The 20,703-nt window shown below is 43.2% G+C and overlaps 1 protein-coding gene across 6 annotated transcripts in view; it reads right to left on the bottom strand.

Moving 5' to 3' along the window:
- Nucleotides 1–20,703, bottom strand: part of SPEG (striated muscle enriched protein kinase) — a 177,556-nt gene that overhangs the window by 75,766 nt on the left and 81,087 nt on the right. For 5 of the 6 annotated variants that reach the window (XM_089520471.1, XM_089520477.1, XM_089520475.1 and 2 more), the window contains 7 exons: nucleotides 17,123–18,504; nucleotides 12,820–12,963; nucleotides 11,629–11,811; nucleotides 11,100–11,180; nucleotides 5,592–5,800; nucleotides 5,185–5,273; nucleotides 3,751–3,926 (listed from right to left, as the gene is read on the bottom strand). In XM_089520471.1, the coding sequence (XP_089376597.1) occupies nucleotides 3,751–3,926; nucleotides 5,185–5,273; nucleotides 5,592–5,800; nucleotides 11,100–11,180; nucleotides 11,629–11,811; nucleotides 12,820–12,963; nucleotides 17,123–18,504 (2,264 nt within the window). The remainder of the gene's footprint in view (nucleotides 1–3,750; nucleotides 3,927–5,184; nucleotides 5,274–5,591; nucleotides 5,801–11,099; nucleotides 11,181–11,628; nucleotides 11,812–12,819; nucleotides 12,964–17,122; nucleotides 18,505–20,703) is intronic. The other variant, XM_089520473.1, reaches the window with a different exon arrangement.

Genomic DNA, 20,703 nt, shown 5'->3' with positions numbered 1-20,703 from the left:
AGGACACAAAATCAACATGCAGCAATCCATTGGATGTTGAGGGAAAAAACAAAATAAGCAGCCCAACTGTGTTCAGCGAATACCACATATCAGGATTATGGAAGCTTTGATACTCCAGACTGGCTGCAACTCCCATAAACCCTCAGTCATGGTGGCTGGGGCTTTTGGAAGTTAAAACCCTAAATGTTTGGAGAGCTAAATCCCAGCCATACACCTTCAGTCATCAATAACAAACTAAACAGACAAACTAAACAAATAGATTTGGTCTTTCCATCCCACTCCAGGTCCACTGTACAATACACCCATTCAGGCCTAGAGCAGATACAGCAGGCTCAGATGACTAAGGCCAATCCACATCATTTTGCTGCATCTGGCAGCAACACATTCCTCACAGTCTTGGCCTCTCTGGAACAGAAAAGAAATGTCCATGTAGGAGAGAAGCTGGCTGTTCCCTTCCTTGGTAGACTGATGAAACTTGGTATGAGGTATAACAACGTACTACGAAGCACTACCTGGTTCCTGCTAAGAATGAATTGAAAAGAGGATACATGTCATTGTCTTGGGCATCACTTAATAGGCAGAGAGAGAAGGAGAACAGACTGAAGCCTGTGGGGTAAAATATAGGGACTGCAGCTAGGGCAGGGGAAGTATTTTGGATGCCAGGTTTTAAATAAGTTGATTGTTGCTGTTGTTGTTTTTTTTAAGTGCCTTTGAGTGGGTCTCAGCACAACATCTTATAGCTTTACATCCTGGTTCATCAATAGAATTAAAGATACTGAATAAATTATTTTGGTTCTCATGGAATGATTTTTGCTGCTCTCATGGAATTCACCAGATTGTCCCACAGCTGCTACTGCAGTTCCTTCCATGAGAAGAGTAAGATATTATTTTTTATGGGAAGGAGAGAGTAGTAAATTTTTACTGGACCCAGGGAGGCCCTTAATGGATATCTATCTCATTGTTCCACTCTGCACAGATGCTTAGCAATAGTAATAGCATTTACATTTCTATACCATTTCTCAGTGAACTCAACACTCTCTAAGTGGTTTACAGTCTGTAAGCCAATTGCCCCCAACAAGCAGGTTACTCATTTTACCAACCTACAAAAGGATGGAAGGCTGAGTCAACCTTGGAGCTCTGGGATCAAACCCACAACCTCGTGGCTGCGGTACTGGCATTTTACTATTGCACCACCAAGGCACATAAGTAGATGCTTATGGTTCTTTGCCTCCAGTTACCACTATGTCAACTCAAGATGGATGGGGAAAGGGATTAAAAACCCATGGCATCTGACAACTGAATGCTCTTCCTTTCATTGGCCTGCTGGTGGGCCTTAAAGCAGCCTCTTAAAGGAGAAGAAGGTGGCTGCAGCAGTATACAGAAGGCACTCTAGTTATACCATGAAATTACTTACACCAGGACAAGCTAAATGTGATATAACTTTTTTCACACTTTTTAGTAAATGGCAGCAGCCTTGGAAGCTGCAGTTGGAAGAAAAGGAGAATTGGGGACAATGTGCCCTGCATAGCTGTTTCTTCTACATACATTTTTTCACATAAAATGCCTTCTGAGCTTACTTGTATGCCCTCCAGAGAAAACAATAATGGCTGCATGTGGAAACACAGCTTGAGAGATATGTAAAGTGGACTAATAACTGGATAGTGAATAGTAGAAGCATTCACATCCTCTGGTGCTCTTTTGCTCCTGATCATAGCACTCAAGGCTGCTATTTATTTAACATAAAGAAAATGTTGTTTGGCCCTCATTCCCAGGTCTATGAGGACTAAAAATCAAACAACAATTATTTGTGGGTTCATGACCAGGACAGTTTAAGACATTCTGGTGCCTGATATATGAAATCCAAATCTAAATAAAGCAATAGATTAAATCATTGATGTGTGTATTTTTAAAAGCAGTCCCAAGCAATAGTAGTCCAGAGAGATGGACCACTTCAGCCTATCTAATAGGGTAAGAATTTAACAATAAGAACCTGGGCCTGATCATTCATGTTTTCCTTTTCAACTCTCATCCGCTCTTTTCTGTCATTCCATTTTTTAAAAGACTGTAAACTTGAGGGCAAGGAGCTGTGGTATTTTGCTTTTGACAGATAAACTGCTCTGAAGACCTGTCCAGGTATACATCAGAATAGAAATACTATCAGTAAAATAATAACAGGCCAGTGCAACCCTTACTGTGCCAGTTAATGGGATGTAAAACTAAAATACTAGTTTATGTTTTTGATCAAGATATTGAAATAGGTTTTTGTCAGTTAATCTCTCAGAGTTAATTTTATTGAGTAGAATTGTTTTTACTCTTCATGATGTTATTGGAAGGAACCTTTTGTAGAAGATAAGTGATCAGGTTCATGGAAGGAGTCTTGGAAGTTGTACAATAGTTGTATTGATATATTGTAAATAAGCGTATAATGTTTGTTGTATCTATGTTGGGCTTTGTTGGGTTTTTTTCCTTTTGATTGTATGTTTGTCTCTTCTATATACGTAATGTGTTTGTATTATTTCAATAAAGAAAAAAAAACAAAATACTAGTATACATATTATCTTATATTCAGACAACAATATGCAGTGTTGTAGGCATATTAATCAAATTATATCTTCTAATTTTGTTGTTGAATGCTATTGTTTTCAATAGCATATAGCCACCCTGAGTAGTCTGGAAACACCAGAAGGGATACAGATTATTGTATCTATGTATATACAAATAAATATTTTTTTAAAAAGCTTCTAGTATAGCATAATGGCTAAGAGACTAATATGAAGAAAGCCTCTGCTTTAAATCTTCCTTCTGCTGTCTGCCAGAATCTGATTAGAAGAACCTAGGCAAGGCTTCATTTCTCAGCCCTTTGACTGTAATATGGGAACAACACTAAAGGCTAATCTGCACTGCAGAAATAATGCAATTTGACACAGTTTTAACTACCACGGCTCAATCCCATGGAATTCTGGGATTTGTAGTTTTATGAGATATTTAGCATTCTCAGAGAGTTCTAGTGCCACAACAAACTACATATCCCAGGATTCCATAGGATGGAGCCATAGCAGTTAAAGTAATATTCAACTGCATTATTCCTCCAGAGCAAATTGAAAAAACCTACGTTAACATTATATTATTTCACTTGGCAGTCTTCAGCATATTCAGTTTTGTCTGGTTTCAGAAGCTAAACAGGGCCCAGCCTTGTTAGTATTTACATGGGAGACTTCAAATGAATATTTAGTGAACCTTCTTGTGTTCTTGGTTGAATTCTCTGCCTGCTTTCCTCCCCTTGTTCTGGTCTTCTCTGTTATCGATCTCCCTGTACTGGCTCCCTTTGAAGATGCATACCTTCCAGCCACTGTAGCACCCTGAGAATGCTCAGACTCTTCTGATGTCAAAAACTAAGTAGGGTCAGGCACTCATGGAATCTTGCAAATTAAAATGAGTACAACTAACTTTCAATATTCCTAAGAGTGATGGGGAAAACAGGGGGAAAGAATCACAGCAAATGTCTGTGACAGGAGGTGGTGTTACAGTACACTTGGGGCCAAGCAGGCATTGAGCCACAGGTTTCTAATGGACAGAAGTATGACAACCAGGAGATTGTGGCAGGTGGGAACAAATAAGGAATCATGCTTGCATGAGAGAGCTGCAGGCGAGAGGACTGAGTGAAAGGGAGAAGCATGCAAACCAAATCTTCTGGGGTCATCCCACAGCAGGCAAGCATTAATCCTCATGCTCTGTGGTTCTCAAAACTACCTTGTATATCGAGCTTGGCTTCACACTGCTTGGTGCCATACTCATTGATGGCCTTGCAGGCATAATAGCCAGCATCTGTGCACTCCACCATGTGAATATGTAGGCAAAACGAGCCATCCTCCTCTTCCACAGCAGAAATACGTCGCCCATATTTGACTGGGTGTCTGTTCTTCAGCCTACAAGACAGAACAGAGGGTCTGAAAGCCTGTTATGCTTACAACCTCATCCAGTTTCCAGATACTTCTGTCTTCCTACTAGAACTCATCTAGCCTCACCATCCAGCTTCAACAGTAGCATGCCTCACAAAGGTATGTACTGCCCTTTCTCAGTCTTATTACTGCTACCAACATATTTTGTATATCATTTTTGTTGTTGTTGTTGTTAAGTGCCCTCAAGTTGATCTGGACCCATGGTGACTGTGTGGATGAGACATCTCAAAGATCCCGTCCTCACTGCTCTGCTAAGTTCCTGCAAACCCATACCTTCCGAAAAGAGTCCATTCATCTGGCATATAGCCCTTATCTCTTTCTACAGTATCTCCCTCCACCATTCCTAGCATTATTGTTTTTTCCAATGAGTTGTGCTGCCATCATACAGGTCAGTTAAATTCAGGAGATCAAAGATCCCATGTTTTGCCATTTCCTCTCATCTAGATCTGTCTGTCTCAGGTCTGATGCCAATAGTCCCCACAACAAGGGTGAGATACCTCAGACTCCAGGGGCTGAGATAATCTAGAGTCCTAATTTGGCCCTCTTGTAACAAAATATACCTTCCTTTCTCATAACACTATTGTTTGATAGTTTCCCAGCTTCTGCATAGTTTTTTTCTGTAGTCTGTAAGGTTTGAATACTCCTCTTCAGGCTTAGTTACTGGCAAGAAGAGCTTTAAGATAAAAGATTCTTTCAGCCCACTCATAGGCTCTGCCTACAAATGGAAATTCAACCCCAAATAGCTTCTCTGACAGTCATTAGTCTGAAAGCGTTCCAAAGGTACAAGTATTTCTTTGACTCTTCATCTATTTGAGAGATTGGGGTCTAATTTGGACTGCAGAAATAATACAGGTCTACACCACTTTAACTGTCATGGCTCCATCCTATGGAATTCTAGGATTTGTGGTTTGTTGTGGCATGGGAGCTCTCTGACAGAGTAGGCTAAACATCTCACAAAACTACAAATTCACAGAGTCCACAGAATCATGCTATGGTAGTTAAAGCGGTAGCAAACATCTCACAAAACTACAAATTCCAGGATTCCATAGCATTGAGCCATGACAGTTAAAGCAGCGCCAAACTGTATTATTTCTGCAGTGCAGATTAGACCTGAGAGATCCCACCATCACCATTCTTCATCAATCCACCGTTTCATCCCTGTCAACATGGTGCAAAGACAAGAGGGTTACTTTTCAAATCCTTCTGTACAACACAGCCCACTCACCAGTGCACAATTGGTTTTGGTTCTCCTTGCACCCGAATGCGTAGGACCACATTCTGTCCTTCCAGCACTGCCTGGTCATTCAGTGCCACCTGCAGGAGAGAACCTCAAGTTCATGCCAAGTGAAAAGGAAGTTGGAAAGCAGGTCTTCTCTAATACATAGTGCATAATTTCTTTGGGATGTTAGCATAAGGTGCAACACCTTAGGCAGAGGAAAGGCTGGCATATATTTCCTTCCCTCAGTGGCTGAGCAAATAGCTAGTGAGGCTGTGCCAGCATAAAAAATCCAAGACCCTAACCCCTATTCAAGGGAGCAACTGCTTAAATCCTGGCTGCTTCATCACGTATGTCAAAGCTCCCTTCTCCTTGCTGCCCTCTAAGTTTGCACCTTCCACACACACCCAGCTCACCTCAAAGGATGGTGCAGCTTTGAAATTGATGCCCACATGTGTAGACGTTGGGGTGATTTCAGACCGGGGCTGCACTTTCATGACAGGTTCATGCCGAGGGGTGCTGCACTCTGGGAACTCCTCCAAGGGGCTCAAGTACTCTTCATCAGATGTGACAGGACTGCTGAGCTCATGGTGGGGCACTAATCGGCTGTGGCTCTCTGGGGGAGCTAGACAAGCAGAAGAGTGCAAGGATTAGTGATTGTGCAGAACAAAGTAGAGCTGCAAAGTTCTCTAACTCAAAGTAGAGAAGAACCAGCATGGAAGCTACCAAACAGTAAGTGCTGGTGTCCACAGGTTTTAGCTGGCAAGCAAAGCAAACTGCAGAATCTGGCTTCCCACATGACAAACCAGCACATTGCTCTGTTTTCCAAGAGTTAAAGTGTCCATTTGCTTTTAAAACAACAACAATGCACTGACGAGGAATACAAATAGGAATAGCTATTAGAATATATTGGCTCCTTTGAAACAGTTAGAAGACATTCTTTCCAAATGGCACCACTAATGAAATATATCAAGGATGATTAGTGGCTTATGTCATCTGTAGGGAATATGTAAATGGGCAAATGAAATTGTCTTCCCTCATCCCATGAAAAATATACTGCCTTTCCTATAATCATGCACAGGCATAGACTGGATCCTGCAAAAATTGTAGACATAATCATAAAATCATAAAAAGGTTGAGGCAGCATCTGCTTAGGAGGCAGATATCATTAATTTTCTTCTTGCAATACAGGGAAATTACAGCTAATACTTCCACATGACTCCATCCACTCTACATTTGTGAGATGCAGCCACATGGCCAACTCTTCCATAGGTAATTTTCATCACTGAAACGTTACCAAATCAGCCAGGGATGGACCCCTGGGGAAACAGCAGTCATATCACACCACTGCTTCCCAGACTGAATAGTGATAACAGGAGTTTATAGAAGCAGTATGCGGTCATGTTGGGAAAGTAAAAAAAATTAAATGCCAAACTCAGTTGAAATATTCAGATATTTAATATTCATAATGATACTTTGACATGCTGGTTCAAATATAACATTCTTATGGATATTTTCAGTAAAATAAAATAATATTAAAGATTTTATGTGGTACAAGCCAACAAGTATAGAGAACACTGATGTAGGATTGGTCCTGCAATGTAAACACTGTCATGAAAAAATGGAGCAAGAGTAGTTTCATTTTTTTGTTTCTCTTTGTCTCTTCCCATCACTGTCAAGTCCCAATTTCCTACTGCTATCTACACTAGCTAATGCCCCATCAGTTTTATCTTTGTATCCTCTTGACTATTCCACTATGCCCTATTTTGCAATTAGGGCACTGTAACTAACCTAGCATGAATTATATTATCTCAATGAGACCTTTACCACTTCTATTGAGTGGGGCCTAGGGGCTGATATAGAGCAGAGCTATAAAATCAGAAACATCTCATGGGATAAAAACTAGGCCTGCAAGATTTCAGAATACACTTGGAGGACCGCAAGATACATCCTTCAAAGCCAACCTTCCCAGTATGCAGAAAATACATTGGAGAATAAGCTATGCTAGAATTCTTTTCCTCTACAAACTAATTTTCCAAAGGCAGGGAAGTTTTTTTAAACACACACACATGCATGCACGCACCATGGCAGAGCAGTCAGCCCCATTTTGAAGTGGTAGGTTGAAATATTTCTGAACGTGATATTTGTCTACATGTGTGATTAGAAGTGAAATCCTTACACTGAAAGGGTGTGCAATCTTTTACCATGGGATTGCAGCTCCCATTGCAGCATTTAACAATGCTGGCTAAAACTCCTGGCAGTTACAGTCCAACAACTAGTAAAGCCACTAGTTGCTCAATTCTGTTACACAGGAGCTTCATCACTTTAGGCTTTTGTCCAAAATGATCCCTGTATGACAACTGCCTGATCAGAACGGTCCATTATTTTCAAATCTTCACCAAGTCATGTTCTCCTAGTTTAGCTCACCTTACAGAGTTGCTGTAATGAGATTTTTATTTAATATAAGAGAAAGAATGTGTACACTGACAGGGAAGGATGAGATTAAATGAACCATATAAGCCAATTTTTAGGTACATATGTATAATGAAGCTATTTCAAAGATACATCTCCCTATGCACACTGAATGTGATAATCATGTGAGGACATTACTACTTCAGGTGTGTGTGTTGTGTATATGCCTTCAAGTCACTTGTCACCTTATGACAAGTGGCATGAATTTTATACGGTTTTCTCAGGCAAGAAATACTCAGAGGTTGTTTTGCCAGTTCCTTCCTCCGAAATATAGTGTACAGCACCTATATCTGCTGGCAGTCTCCCATCGAAGTACTAACCAGGGCAGATCTTGTCTGGCTTCCAAGATCAGACAGGATTTTGTGCCTTAAGGATATCTAAACAGCTCACTACTTCAGACAGGCACATAACTAATAAATAAAAACTTGTCTGATCAAATAGCATCTCTACAGTATGTGTAATTTGCACAATGCATTGTTTATGATAAATGTGAAGAATTTGATCATCTCTGTTCTGAAATCTATCTTACAAGAAAGTCTATGTGCTATGCCACAAAATGCAATAGAGAAGTAGTGAAGCCCCTTCCCCACTCCAGTTTTAGAAGATGCTGCATGCAATGCAGCCTCACTCTGCCAAGACCCATGGGCAATCAAGGTTACGCATCAATACATAGCTATAATTAAAAAAAAAAAAAAAAACACCAAGAGATAATCAGGAAGAACTGGGCAGTGCCAGGCTTGGATGCCATCCTCTCTTTCCATACTGGCAGCATTCCTGATTTGCTCTCCTTGGAGAGGGCCAGTGTGACATTAGGAACATGGACAATCACAACTTGCAGGCGTGGTGTGGGGGGCTTGGGTCAAACCCAAATCTTGCTGTGAGAAGTCAGAATAGCTTATTTAAAAGCTACCAATTTCCATGGCAATTTTACCCATCAAGCTGAAGAGGAGAGGCATTTACAAAAAAAGAGGGAAGTGTACCCTGATCCTGTGCCAGGTCCCGGGTTTAAACTGAGCATCTTTCTTTTTCTCAAAGCCGGTCAATGGGTAGAGCCTCATAATGTCCAAACAAAATGGTTTGCCTTTCATCATGCTCAGTTGCAAGCAGGGGACAGCTACCTTGTGTAAGTTGGTAGAGAAAACTTAGGAGCCAGACCTGTAGCCCCCTGCTTTGTCCTCATTCCCCCACTCACAGCAAAACAGCTCAAAGTTTAAACATCAAGTCACTGTACAAGTCAGTCTGTATCTGCTGGTGGCATCCAGAGGCATACAACCCCCTGGGTGACCTTGGACAAGTCACACCCTCTCAGCCTCAGGGAAAGGCAATGGCAAACCTCCTGTGAACAAATCTTGCCAAGAAAACCCTGTGATGGGGTCGCCTTAGGGTCGCCAAATGACTTGAAGGTGCATTTAGGCCTCATTCCCACTGCAAAATAAATTGTTTTTGGAGTTGAATTGAAGCTGTGCTTTAGTGCTGAATAGACATTCTCATATTATTTACCTACCCATTTCAGTTTTATACACTTCACATTCACATTCAACAATGGGTCGGTTTAACATGGAGTCGCCTAATAGGGGTGACCGTGCCACAGGAACCAATTCCGATATGCAGCCCGTTCACACTAGCGCTGAATCAATTTATTGCAGAAGACGCGGGGAATTTAGTGGAGCCAGAAGAAACACTTTAAATGGGTCTAGCACTGGGACCCCCTCCACAAATCATGCCAGGGATTTGGTGCAAGTGTGAACAAGGGCCATTTAAACCATTTCAAACCAGGCTGCAAACCTGTTTATTTTATAGTGGGAATGGGGCCAATAACAACAAAAAGGCAAAACCCCATTTCAACTGGGGTATGATGTCAAGAAAGAGGTGCTTGTGCCCTTGGTTCCCCATCCTCAGGATGACCAGGTGCCCTCCTTTTCCAGGACACAGCCCTCCATTTCAGCCTTCTGTCCAGGAGGAATTTGGAGCAGGACTAAGCAGCATGAATTAACATTTCTAGAGTGTTTCTAGTTTTTCTTTAGTCATGTCCTCCCTTTTTTCTGGAATGTCCTCCATTTGGGGGGGGTCCTCTTTTGCCCTTATGCCATCTGCTCTTATGCCCTGCCCATCTCTCCTTCTCCAAATTGAGAGAAGGGCAATAACCCCGAACTGTTTAGCAGATCCACCCTCCTCTCCCCAGGAACTGAAAAGGCAGGACCTTTCCCCTTTGGATTAGTCCTGAACCCCCCCCCCCAACCCTGCCCAGCTAGACCACTTTGGCCCTGAACCCAGGGCAACTTACTTTGGAGAGAACCTGGACCGGAGGATGGTTCACAGGGAAGGCACCGCCTTTCCCTCTCTCTGTTCTCTTTCCTTGTCTCTTTCTGGGCCACTTGGAGAGCAGAGCTCCTTCCCTTCCAAAGGGCCCCCAGGAGAGATGGAGAGGCCAGCAGCCTGCCTGAAACCCTGCTTTGCCTTGGAGGTGCTCCAGACTCTTAGCCCAGCCCCACTGGAACTCACATTTCAGAGGGACCTACTTTGCATCCCTTCAGCTCCTTTCTTTGCCAGTGGGTGCCCCCCAGAAAGCCTCACGAATTGCAGCCACTACCTGGCACCGGGCTCGCTCTCCAGGGATCAAGGAGGCACCTCTGTGCCAACCAGGCTGCCCCTTCCCCTTTCCCTGCTGATGAGGCTGAGACGCCTCTCCCTTTTTCCCTGGCTTCAGTCGAGACACTGCTGGCTGTTTGTCAGCCAGGCAGCCTGGCCTAAACCAAGCCTTGTAGGGTAAAGGCAGCCTTTCCTCCCTCTCTCTCTCTCTCTCTCTCTCTCTCTCTCTCTCTCTCTCGCAGCAGCAGCAGCAGCAGCATTAACAGCAAAAGGCTGGCAGAGAAGCTCTATAGGATCATAAGAATCAAGGGCTGCAGGGAATGTGGGGCTATAAACCCCTGGCTTTAAACCCTCAGTCTGGACCCTTTTTGTCTCTGGACTTGGTTCTTGGATGCCTTCAATTATTTACAATTTATGGCAATCTTAAGGCAACTCTGTCATTGGGTTTTCTTGGCAAGGTTTGTTCAGAGGAGGTTTGCCATCCCTGAGGCTGAGAGCATGTGACTTGACCAAGGTCATGGCCAAGTGGGGAATCAAACCCTGGTCTCCAGAGTTGTAGTCCAACATTCAAGCCACCATACTATGCCTGCTGTAATGTCTAATATTGGTGGGCTACCTCTACTCTGACATGTTGTTGCGTTTAGCACGATCATGGAGTTTATCACACAAAGGAGATCAGAAGTTTATCCCGTAAATATCCCAGAAAAATTGCATAATTACGCAAAATGATTTCACATGACAGTGCACAAAACCCGCCATTAAAGTGGAATGGGCATCTTTTTACTTTTAGAATTTCAGCAACAATACATTTTCAATATCATTTTATTTGTGCAATTGTATGTGATAATCATTCGCACAATTACCTGCCATTTCAGCTTCATTTGCAGGATGCTTTAGATGCGCTTTAATCTCTCTGCCGAAATTAGCCCCAGTATGATAAACTCCTATGTGAAAAATGCCAAAATTAGCCACAGTGTGATAAACTCCTATGTGAATAATCACATTTACACATTCCAGGTTTGTTATTCGCACTACCGAACTGCATCTATACACATCTCTAAGAGTTCAGTTACTCACACATGTCAGCACTCAAATAAAAATGGAGTCAATGATGGAAACGTATTCACAGTATGCAGTTTTATCCTGGTTTATCCCAGTTCTATTTGTATCGGTTACAGAACCAAAAATCTGAATCTTTTAGAAAAACTCAGCAAAAAAACTGGCATTGATTATCCTGGGTTAAGTGAGTTTTTTGGCAGCCCCCCACCAAAAAAAACCTTAATTGGGTATATTCAACATGGCAAGTGAACAACAGAGATTCAACCGAGATTCTACCTGGATTATTTTCACCATCTGAATAGCCTCTTAGACATAATATACATATGTCCTTACCAGGACGCACTGTCAAGATGGCACTGCAGCAGGCCTCGCCCACCTCATTGGTGGCACAGACGGTGTAGAGGCCAGCATCAGCCACACAGACATTCCTGACCAGCAGGGTGTGGCGTTCTCCCTCCGCTTTGATGGGTCGCTTGGTACTGCTCCGAAAGGGGACACCATCTTTTCGCCATGACACTGTGGAAAACATGCCAGTGGACATGACAAATCAGAGCAGTTGGAAACATCACACTTCCCCACTCGGTTGCTCACATACACACGAGTGAAGCTGCCCATTTTATCTATGGTGTTCTGTAAAAGCCATAGAGTATCTGTTCTGCTGGGAACAGATGGGTGTGAAAACATAAATGCTGCCTTTTCTGAATTCCCTGGAAAGAAAAACCTACACATTTCTATCATATATATGAGTGTTATTTTCCCTGGGCTATTTGCCAGTTCTAGTAAGGGACCACATTTCACTGGCACAATGGGGGTTGTGGGCTAACCTTCAGCATGTTTTGCTGTTGAAAAAAACTACTCAAAGATTAAGGGTGCCAGTTCTTGGAAATAACAAGATGTGATACATGAGTTGGGGGAACACTTTGTCACAGGACAACAAGCATTCTGAGTTACCTTAGGGATAAAAAAAAATTATTGAAAGCATGAGCTGAAATAAGAGATAATGGGGCAGTTTCATTGGGTTTTGCTTTGCTTTATTTTTTGCTGCAACAATAGACTAACTTGTATACCCTGAAGCCTTTGCATTAGGTAGGAAAACCCAAAACACACTAGGCTGAGCACAAGGAGTAGAGCCCAACAGGTTTTTGGGGATGGGAGATAGATCAAATGCACTGCAAAAAAGTCACTGTCTACTTAAAATGGACAAGTTAAATAAAACAGCTTCGTCTGCTTGTTTTTTCTGCAACAAAATTTTGGTCATGTGTTACTTAGCGGCACAGAAGCTGAAAAAGAACAGTGTTTATTGATACAGAGTAGGAAGCATAATTACACAACCTCTGAATTGATACATTCCTATTACAGATGGAGGTGAGATTTCTTAAATCTGCAGAAGCTGAGACATCTGTATGGAGACAGCAGCAAGATAGCCCACCTTAACCTATCATTCTCTGATCTCCCCTGGGCACACCATCTTTGCATATGCATGGTCACCATCCACACTGAAATCTAGGGGCCCCCAGCACTTGCCTTCTGGGGAAGGATTGCCTGTGATGATGCATTTGAAGAGCACCTCAGTTCCAGCTATGACTGTTACATCCTGGATACCGATCTCAAAGATGGGTGCCTCCAGTGGATCCTCGCCTGCTGAGATGTAGGAATCATCAGAAGATTCTGCAGAGAAAGAGGAAGAAAAAAACAGCTGCAGAAGGGTCCTTTCTATGGGTAGATTTAGTGGCCTGAAAACCAAGTAGAGATAGACTTTGCAATACCTGTGGGGAAGGAAAGGGTTTAAATCTGAAGTCCATGTTCCATAGTAAAGCTGTGGAGAGTCTAGGACTGGTTCTGTTTCCAGGAGGATTTACTGTATGACAATGGATTCTTGGGCTGATGCTACCTAGCTAAGTCCAAGTGGCAAAGATTTCCTTGCCTTGATGCCAATAACCAAGCCTCTGAAGATGACCTAAAGAGGGAGGTTCCCATTTCATTTGTTCAAACCTTCACAAAACCACAAAGTTAAATCTGGACAGATGGGCATAGGTAATAAATGTGAATTAATGATTGCTTATTGGTCACATTATTTAAATAAGAAGTTGGTTACTTACTTTTCCATCAGTAATTTGGACATCTGATGCAACAGCTACTTGGCATATCCACATATTTCAGTTTCAGTCCCTATCTACAAATGGGAATAGTTAGCCTGATGCAAGAATCCCTGGGGAAGGTATTAAATGGGCTAGGTAAATGGATAAATGATTCTGCATTAGTCCAAAGGGCAGGTCTTCCTGGCACAAAATCTTAGTGTGCTATTAAGATACTACATTTCCCTGCCATATGTAACAACAGCAGGCTGTGAACCAAATAACTTTTGTACAGGTTGCACTTGTTGTGTGTCTTCAAGTCATTTCCAACTCATGGTGACCTTAAAGTGAACCTACCACAGGGTTTTCTGAGGCTGAGTATGTGAATTGCCCAAGGTCACCCAGTGGGTTTCCATGGCTGAGCAGGGATTCAAACCCTGGTGTTCAGAGTCACAGTTCAATGGTCAAACCACTGTGACACATTGGCTCTCACAGGCTGAACACTGCCTTGTATTTACTGGCTACTTGGAGACCTTGTTTTTTGCCTATGAACTTACTGTATTCCTCAGATCCCAACAGAAAAGGGATATATACCTTTATATTCTCTCTCCATTAGTGACAAGGTTGTATTCCTTTTATTTTATGGAAAGCTACAAAGACTATAGGTGCAGACAACCAGACTGAGTAATCTTTTTTTAAAAAAAAAAAAAATAACTGCATGCTTCCAGCATAGATTCCATAGACATTATATTTTGCTGTTAGGTTGAACATTCCCTGGAGATACTTTCTGGTAAGAGGTAATCAGTTATATTTCTTTAATCTGCAAAAATGAATAATTTCTCAGCACCTTCATCTATTTTGAAATCTAAACATAATGTGTTTTGTTGGCTAAAAGCACTGATGTCTGAGATAACTATCTACTGGTTATTGCTTTTGTTGTTGTTGTGCCCAACATCACTGTCAGGATGCAAGCATGAAAATTGGCTAGCCTACTCCAGAGGTGTTGTTAAGGAGGTGTGGGGGGGGGGGGTGGACACGTGCTGGCCATACCAGGTGACACCCTATGGAGGGTGACACCACTGGTTCCCAAACATCTACCTTTTGGCAGAAATGGGCTGTGGTGTTTCCTTCTGTTCCTTTCAAACACTGAAGAGAATATAGGAGTAGGGCAAGGCTCAGTAGAAGGAGAAAGGAGAGGCCCCAAATTTTTAACAAAAATAAAAATGGAAAAATAAAAGTGTTAAAATTACATCTTACCAAATTTTTACTTTAACCACATAAAACAATGTATATGTTTTAGGCTGTGTGTATAATATTGTAATCTAAAGGTATAATTTTAATTTTGCTAGTTGTTTCTGTCACAACTATTACCATTACATTCAGTGATATACAGGAATTACAATTTATGAGTAACATTAGTACAAAAAACATTACTAAGTATTCTGTATGGTGTTGTATGGGAGGAGGTCAAAGGAGGATCATGAGTTACCACACCAGGTGACACCAATCCTAGTGATGCCACTGACCTACTCTAGTTTTTCCATGCTAAAAGTCAACCCAGGACTCAGTCTGTGCAAGAAACATATTGATCAAAATAGAGAATTCCTTGGATTCATGACACTGCACTTTCAAAGACCTATCACTCATATGAGGTTGGGAACATGGGAGTTTTCTGTGTTAATATTTACACTAATAAGAGACAGTGTGAGAGAGGGACGAATCATACCAGCATGGCTTGGTAGGTCTTAATTCAGCTCAGGGCTCAGACTGACTACAACAACAGAAAAGCAGGAAGCCTGCAGGGCTGCAGGACAAATCTCGTACCAAGAGGTGCCATTTAGGCAGCCACTACATACTCAGTCAGCCAAATCAGCATCAAGCCCAAGCCTCAAAGGCTGCTTAATACTCTTAGCAACTTGCTCTGGGTGAAAAGAAATGGTCAGGCTGAGTGCCCACCTGCTAACTATCCTTCACAGTAGCTGCTAAATCAGGCTCTGACACTGGCAGGGCAGGATTTTGGGACAAAAACTCAGTAGTTGCCATCCCTCCCAATAAGCTGGCTTGTTAAGTGAAGTACTATATATCTTGTAGGCATCTATAGGACCATTTCCAACATTACATGCCATTTAATCTGGTTTACAACTCCAAAAATCTCCATAATCTCCCAACCAGCAGAGCTTACTTTTTTCAAACACTGGATTTGTACCACTGCCTTCTGGAATATGACAATTTCTTTGTCTTGAATATAGTTGCTTGCCTGTAGGTCTTTCCCCATAGTAGGTAACACCTCTGTGTTTGTTTTATGTACATACTTTAGATTACTTCATTTGTCTCTGGATAGCTGGTTGCTTTCCTCTGTCTATGGAACTCTAGTTCAATTACCATTGGAATATTGATTCTTTCTCTCTTTCCTCCCAATAAAGAATTCCTATGCTCTGAAAGTGTGTGTGCAACAGAGAATGGGTGTGTGCACATGTGCTTATCTGAAGACAATGAAAAAAAAAACTTGAGTTCTTGTGCACCCTGAGAAAATGTAACCATCTGATTTCCAGTACCAGATCAACCATTCATGCTTGGTCTCCATCCCCAGAATAATGAGGGATGCATTTATTATTTCATTTGATACATATATTCAACTGTCATAAAACTGGCCTTGGGATTATTAAAGTTCTTAGAGTTCACAGGACTGACTTCATAAAGCATGAAAGGTCTGGAATCTATATAAGATAGTGCTTGGTTGGCTGAGTGTATGGAAGCTTCATTCTGGAGCAATCCACTTACTCCTTTTGTATGTTAGAGCATTAATGCTTGCTTCGAAGACACAACTGGAAATGATAAGAAAAGATTCTTTGTGGGTGATGCAGCTGGCTTGCTAGACTTCCCTCTTTCTGGAACATCACAGCCTCACAGAACATAATGGAAGACCCTTATCTTTTAGCCATCATATTTCCAAGGTGACTCCTGTATTTCAAAGTCTGACTTATCAAGGAAACACAGCTAAGGGACATAGAGGCCACCTTTGCCAAGAGTTAGCAATTCACAACCTCAAGGGACCCAAAATGACACAAGATTTTTCATCCTTATTCAAAGTGAAAAGCTAACAAGATTCAGCCAGCTAATGTCTATTTGTCCTTGCACAGTAAATAGCTAAGGTGCAAATAACACACAAGAAAAGTAGATTTAAGCCTGGCATCCGAGTAGATAGTACAAGTGGATATCCAAAGCAGGATATGGGGAAAACAATGGCTCTGCCCCACCTCTCAAGCCCTTATCTGACCCCAAGCCCCTCATTGATTCAGATTTTAGTTCTCCCTTCTTGTCATGTCCCTTCCCCATCTTTTTGAGCCTTAGCCCATGGGAACTTCTTCTCCACTCACTCTGTTTGTGACACTACAGTTTCATAGCCTGGCTTTTCTAATATTCCCCACATCCCATGCCCAACTCATACACAAACTATTCTTCAAGGCAGGCTCTGGCTGAGATCACATCCCAGATATGGATTAGGAAAGAAGACATTTCAGAAGTACAGAGGAAAACAAACCTGGCCTGAACTGGAGCACATAAGCTCATCCAGTCCTGGAATGAATCTTAAGGAAGTCACTTAGACTGGGGAGGTGGGAGGACAACACGGAGGGGCCTCTCAGTTTTTGTGGGGAAGTGTCTGGAATTTTTGCCAAGGCATAAAGGAGAGTATTACCACCTGACCTTGCCAAGTTCTTCCCCATGGGACCTTAGTCCTCCTTATTACATACCTGGTTCAGGCGAAGTCCGTCGGGTCCGTCGACCTTTGCCTCTGTTCCGTGTGCTCTTGCCTTCCTGAGACTGCAAGGGGTTGTCTTTTTTCTCTATCACTTTCCCAGTCTTTCTCTCAGACTCTCTGCCTGCCTTGCCTCTTTCTGTGCCTGGTTCTGTTTTGGCCCAGGACACAGAATGCCCATCTTCTTGACCAGACTCCCATTTCCGGGCATGCAAGACTTCACAAGCACCCTTCGCCTCATGAATCACTTTTTTTGTGTTCACAGAGCCTCCATCTACACACTCATTCCCATCTGGAGGTCCAGTCTGCAGTAGGTCCCTTCGTCCCAATGGGGCTGCATGGGATAGTGGGAACTGTTCCACTTTCCGCCTCAGATCTTGTCCATTTAGCACACTTTCCTTCTGACATCTGCTCTGTTCTGCTGTCTGCTCTGATATGGCTCCACTCCTCAACAGAGGCTTCTGTATCCCCTTGGATTCTTCTCTGGCCCCCACTAGCCCCACACTGGACAACACCAGCTGCTGCACACCATGCGCATTCTCCACACGAGGCAAAGCCTTGAGCGGTTTGATTTTCCGTGGTGGTGGGACCTTGGGGGCAGGTGGCTCAGTGGAAGCACGAGGAGATGGGGACCTGAACAATTCTTGGGATCGGCGCAGCTGCTGCTGTGACACCGTATGTTTAATGCGGCCCAGTTCCTCCGTGAATTTGTGCTCCAGGTCATACACACGGTTGGAGAAGCGGCCACGTTCATCCAAGGAAGCTGCCTTCTGATGGAAGGCCTGGCGCCGAAAAGCCACACCACCCAGTTCCGAGCGACTGTCAGCCTGAAGGTCCTCATGGGAGACAGCGGAGAAGAAGGGGCTGGTGTCATCCAAGCCAGGCTGGTCAAAGGAGCGTGCCTTGCGTAAGGGCAGCCACGTGTGACCTACAAAAGGGTTCTCATTCTGCTCCAGACTTTTCCGCCGCTCCTCAAAAAACTTGAGCTTGTCAAAGATCTTGGAGCCTGACCGTGGCAGCTTGGGGGATGGGCGGAGGACAGACACACGACTGGAAGCTTCGCTTAGTGGTGTCTGAGGACGTGACTCTCCTGTGCCAGCCTGAGAGTAGACCGATGACTTTGAGCGCTTCAGCTTTTCATCAAATTCCTCTGATGCTGTGTCTGGAAGTTCCGGAGGCATCAATAGCTTTCTCCGGGGAGCCACAGGTGGCACAGGGCCCTGGCTGGTCCCAGGTGGCTGGACTGGGCACTGCCCTGCTCGAGGGGAAACTGGGCGCTGAAGAGGAGGTTTCTGTGCAGGTGGGTGGAGAGTATCTGTGCTGGTTTTGCTTCTACTGTTGCCTTCATCCCTCCGGTACCCACCATGGGGGAGACTGCTGTAGTTGAAAAATGAGACATGGCAAAGTTTGCTAAGGCAGCAGAGCCTGATCATTCCAGGGAAGTGAGCCCTGGAGGAGACCAAGGGAGGAGACCTAGAGGGACAATCAACTATGGCCATGAAACTAGCTGCTCACAATGGCACCTGGGGTTAAACTATCCATGTAAGATGGAGAAAGAGCAAAGAGACCCTTCCTTCCTGGAGGAGGAGGAATGATTCATTGGAATTTATTCAATCCTGAGTCAGGGACTTGACATGGGGCAGAATAGTTTCCCACAGCAGATTTGTTTGTGGTGTGTGATTGTGTTTGTGTGTGACTCCACACAAGGAGGGGTTTTGTTGGTTTGCTTTTGCCTTTCCTGTTACATGCAGTTTGACTTGCTGTGAGTGTCCTGGAGCAATTGCTCCATTTACAACTTTTAGTCCTTTGCTATGTCATATATTGGTTTGAATTACATAGCACTGGATGTTGTCTCATACCCAGGGCTTTTGTCCCTTCTTCTTCTATGTTTCCAAGATTGGCCACAAGGATCAACCAGGTTTATCTGTCCAAAATCCAGGGAAAGACAGTTCCTCTTGATGGCAGCATCCAACTTCTGGTCTTAACTCATGAATGAACTGCTCTAAGGAGCCACAATATAATAAAGGAAGAAATATTGGGGGGGAGGGGCAATCAGCCTGTGATTTAGTGATAGATTAGTATAGACTGGCCTGACCTGAGGACAGGGCAGAGGTGGGATAGACATGGGGGAGTCCCTGGTGCAGCCAGAAATGCAACAGAAAGGAGAGGAGAGTATAGAGCTGCAACCTGCACAGCATACATAAACATGCTTCTTCTTACAGCCACAAATAACTAATTCAGCTGTGCATATAAGCAGGCGCCCACGCTCATTCCACAGCCAACTCAGTCCTTGACAAGAAATAGGTCTGCATGTTCAGCAGCACACACATGCATGTGCACACACACACACACACACACACGCATATGCATACACACGCACACATAGAGTAACAACTGTACACATGTATATTTAGTCATGTATAAATAGCCTTTCTTTCACTCATTAACAGCAAGGCAGTGTTGATGATAAGCATGAGGAGAAGAGGAGGGAAAGCAAACTCAGGAAAGAATGGGAGGAAGGTCTTTAAGTGTTGCTAGTTCCCCCAGGAGACTCCCAATTCTCACATTGCTCTATGCTCAGCCTCCATCACATCCTCACCAGAGTCTTCCTGCCTCTGCAATTCAGCATGGGATTTGCTGTCATTGTCAGATCACGATGACTCTCAGCTTTCCTTTTAAGTAAAAATGCTGGTGTCAAACTCCCCATTATTGCAAGGAAGAAAGAAATAAAAATGTGTGGGCAGAGCCTGCTTAATGGCTCAGGAGCTGAAGGGAATCTATATATATATGGTTTGGGAGGAAGAGCTGTGGCACTCTGCACTGTATCACTTCTTGAGGGCTTACAGGTTTAACCCCCCCCCTACATTTCTGATAATACATCTTCATTTAACTACAAAATCCACTGCCTGTAACCAAAGCACTTCTACTAGAGCAAACTGATTATCACGGCATCTGAGTTTCTTTAATCAGCAATAGCATCTTAAATACCAGCAACGGGTCTCTCTTTCCAGGCCTGGAAGGTTTTGTGCATGTGTGTGTGTCTCTTAGGTAAGGGAGGCATTCCTTAATAAAATCTCCATCAGTTTTCCCTTATCAGGGAGCTCCAGTTATGCTTGAATACCACTCCCACTATTTCCAGACAGCAGGATAATGGTAGTCATAGTCCTGACACATGTGGGAGGTGCCAAGTTGGAGATTACTACACTGCATTAAACACTCCCTTTCCAAGGTTTGTTTATTAAATGTATACTCTGCATTATTAACCAAAAGAGGGGGAAGGAAGAAGGTAAAGTCAATTTGCTTGAACCTAAGGAATAAGGATTGCATAGCCACAACTGATCTTGTTCCCATATTCTCGGGGTGTCTTCACATTTGCCTGCCTGCCTGCCAGAAATGGTTTAATAATAGGTAGATGATGACAATAATACTTGGGCTGAGATCACACAAGGTAAGACTTCTTTGTTTCCTGTGGCCATACAGAGTAAGACCCAAGCTTTGATGGGAGTTGCTGGGAGACTCATAAGAGAGCCAGCTCACGTCCATGATGATCATTGCCCCTTACTGTGTTATATCTTG

The sequence above is a fragment of the Sceloporus occidentalis genome, unplaced genomic scaffold (genome assembly GCF_023333645.1).
Source record: "Sceloporus occidentalis isolate IW3139 unplaced genomic scaffold, rSceOcc1.0.p SCAF_4, whole genome shotgun sequence".
Classification (NCBI taxonomy): Eukaryota; Metazoa; Chordata; class Lepidosauria; order Squamata; family Phrynosomatidae; genus Sceloporus; species Sceloporus occidentalis.
This window is presented reverse-complemented; position numbering and strand designations above follow the sequence as displayed.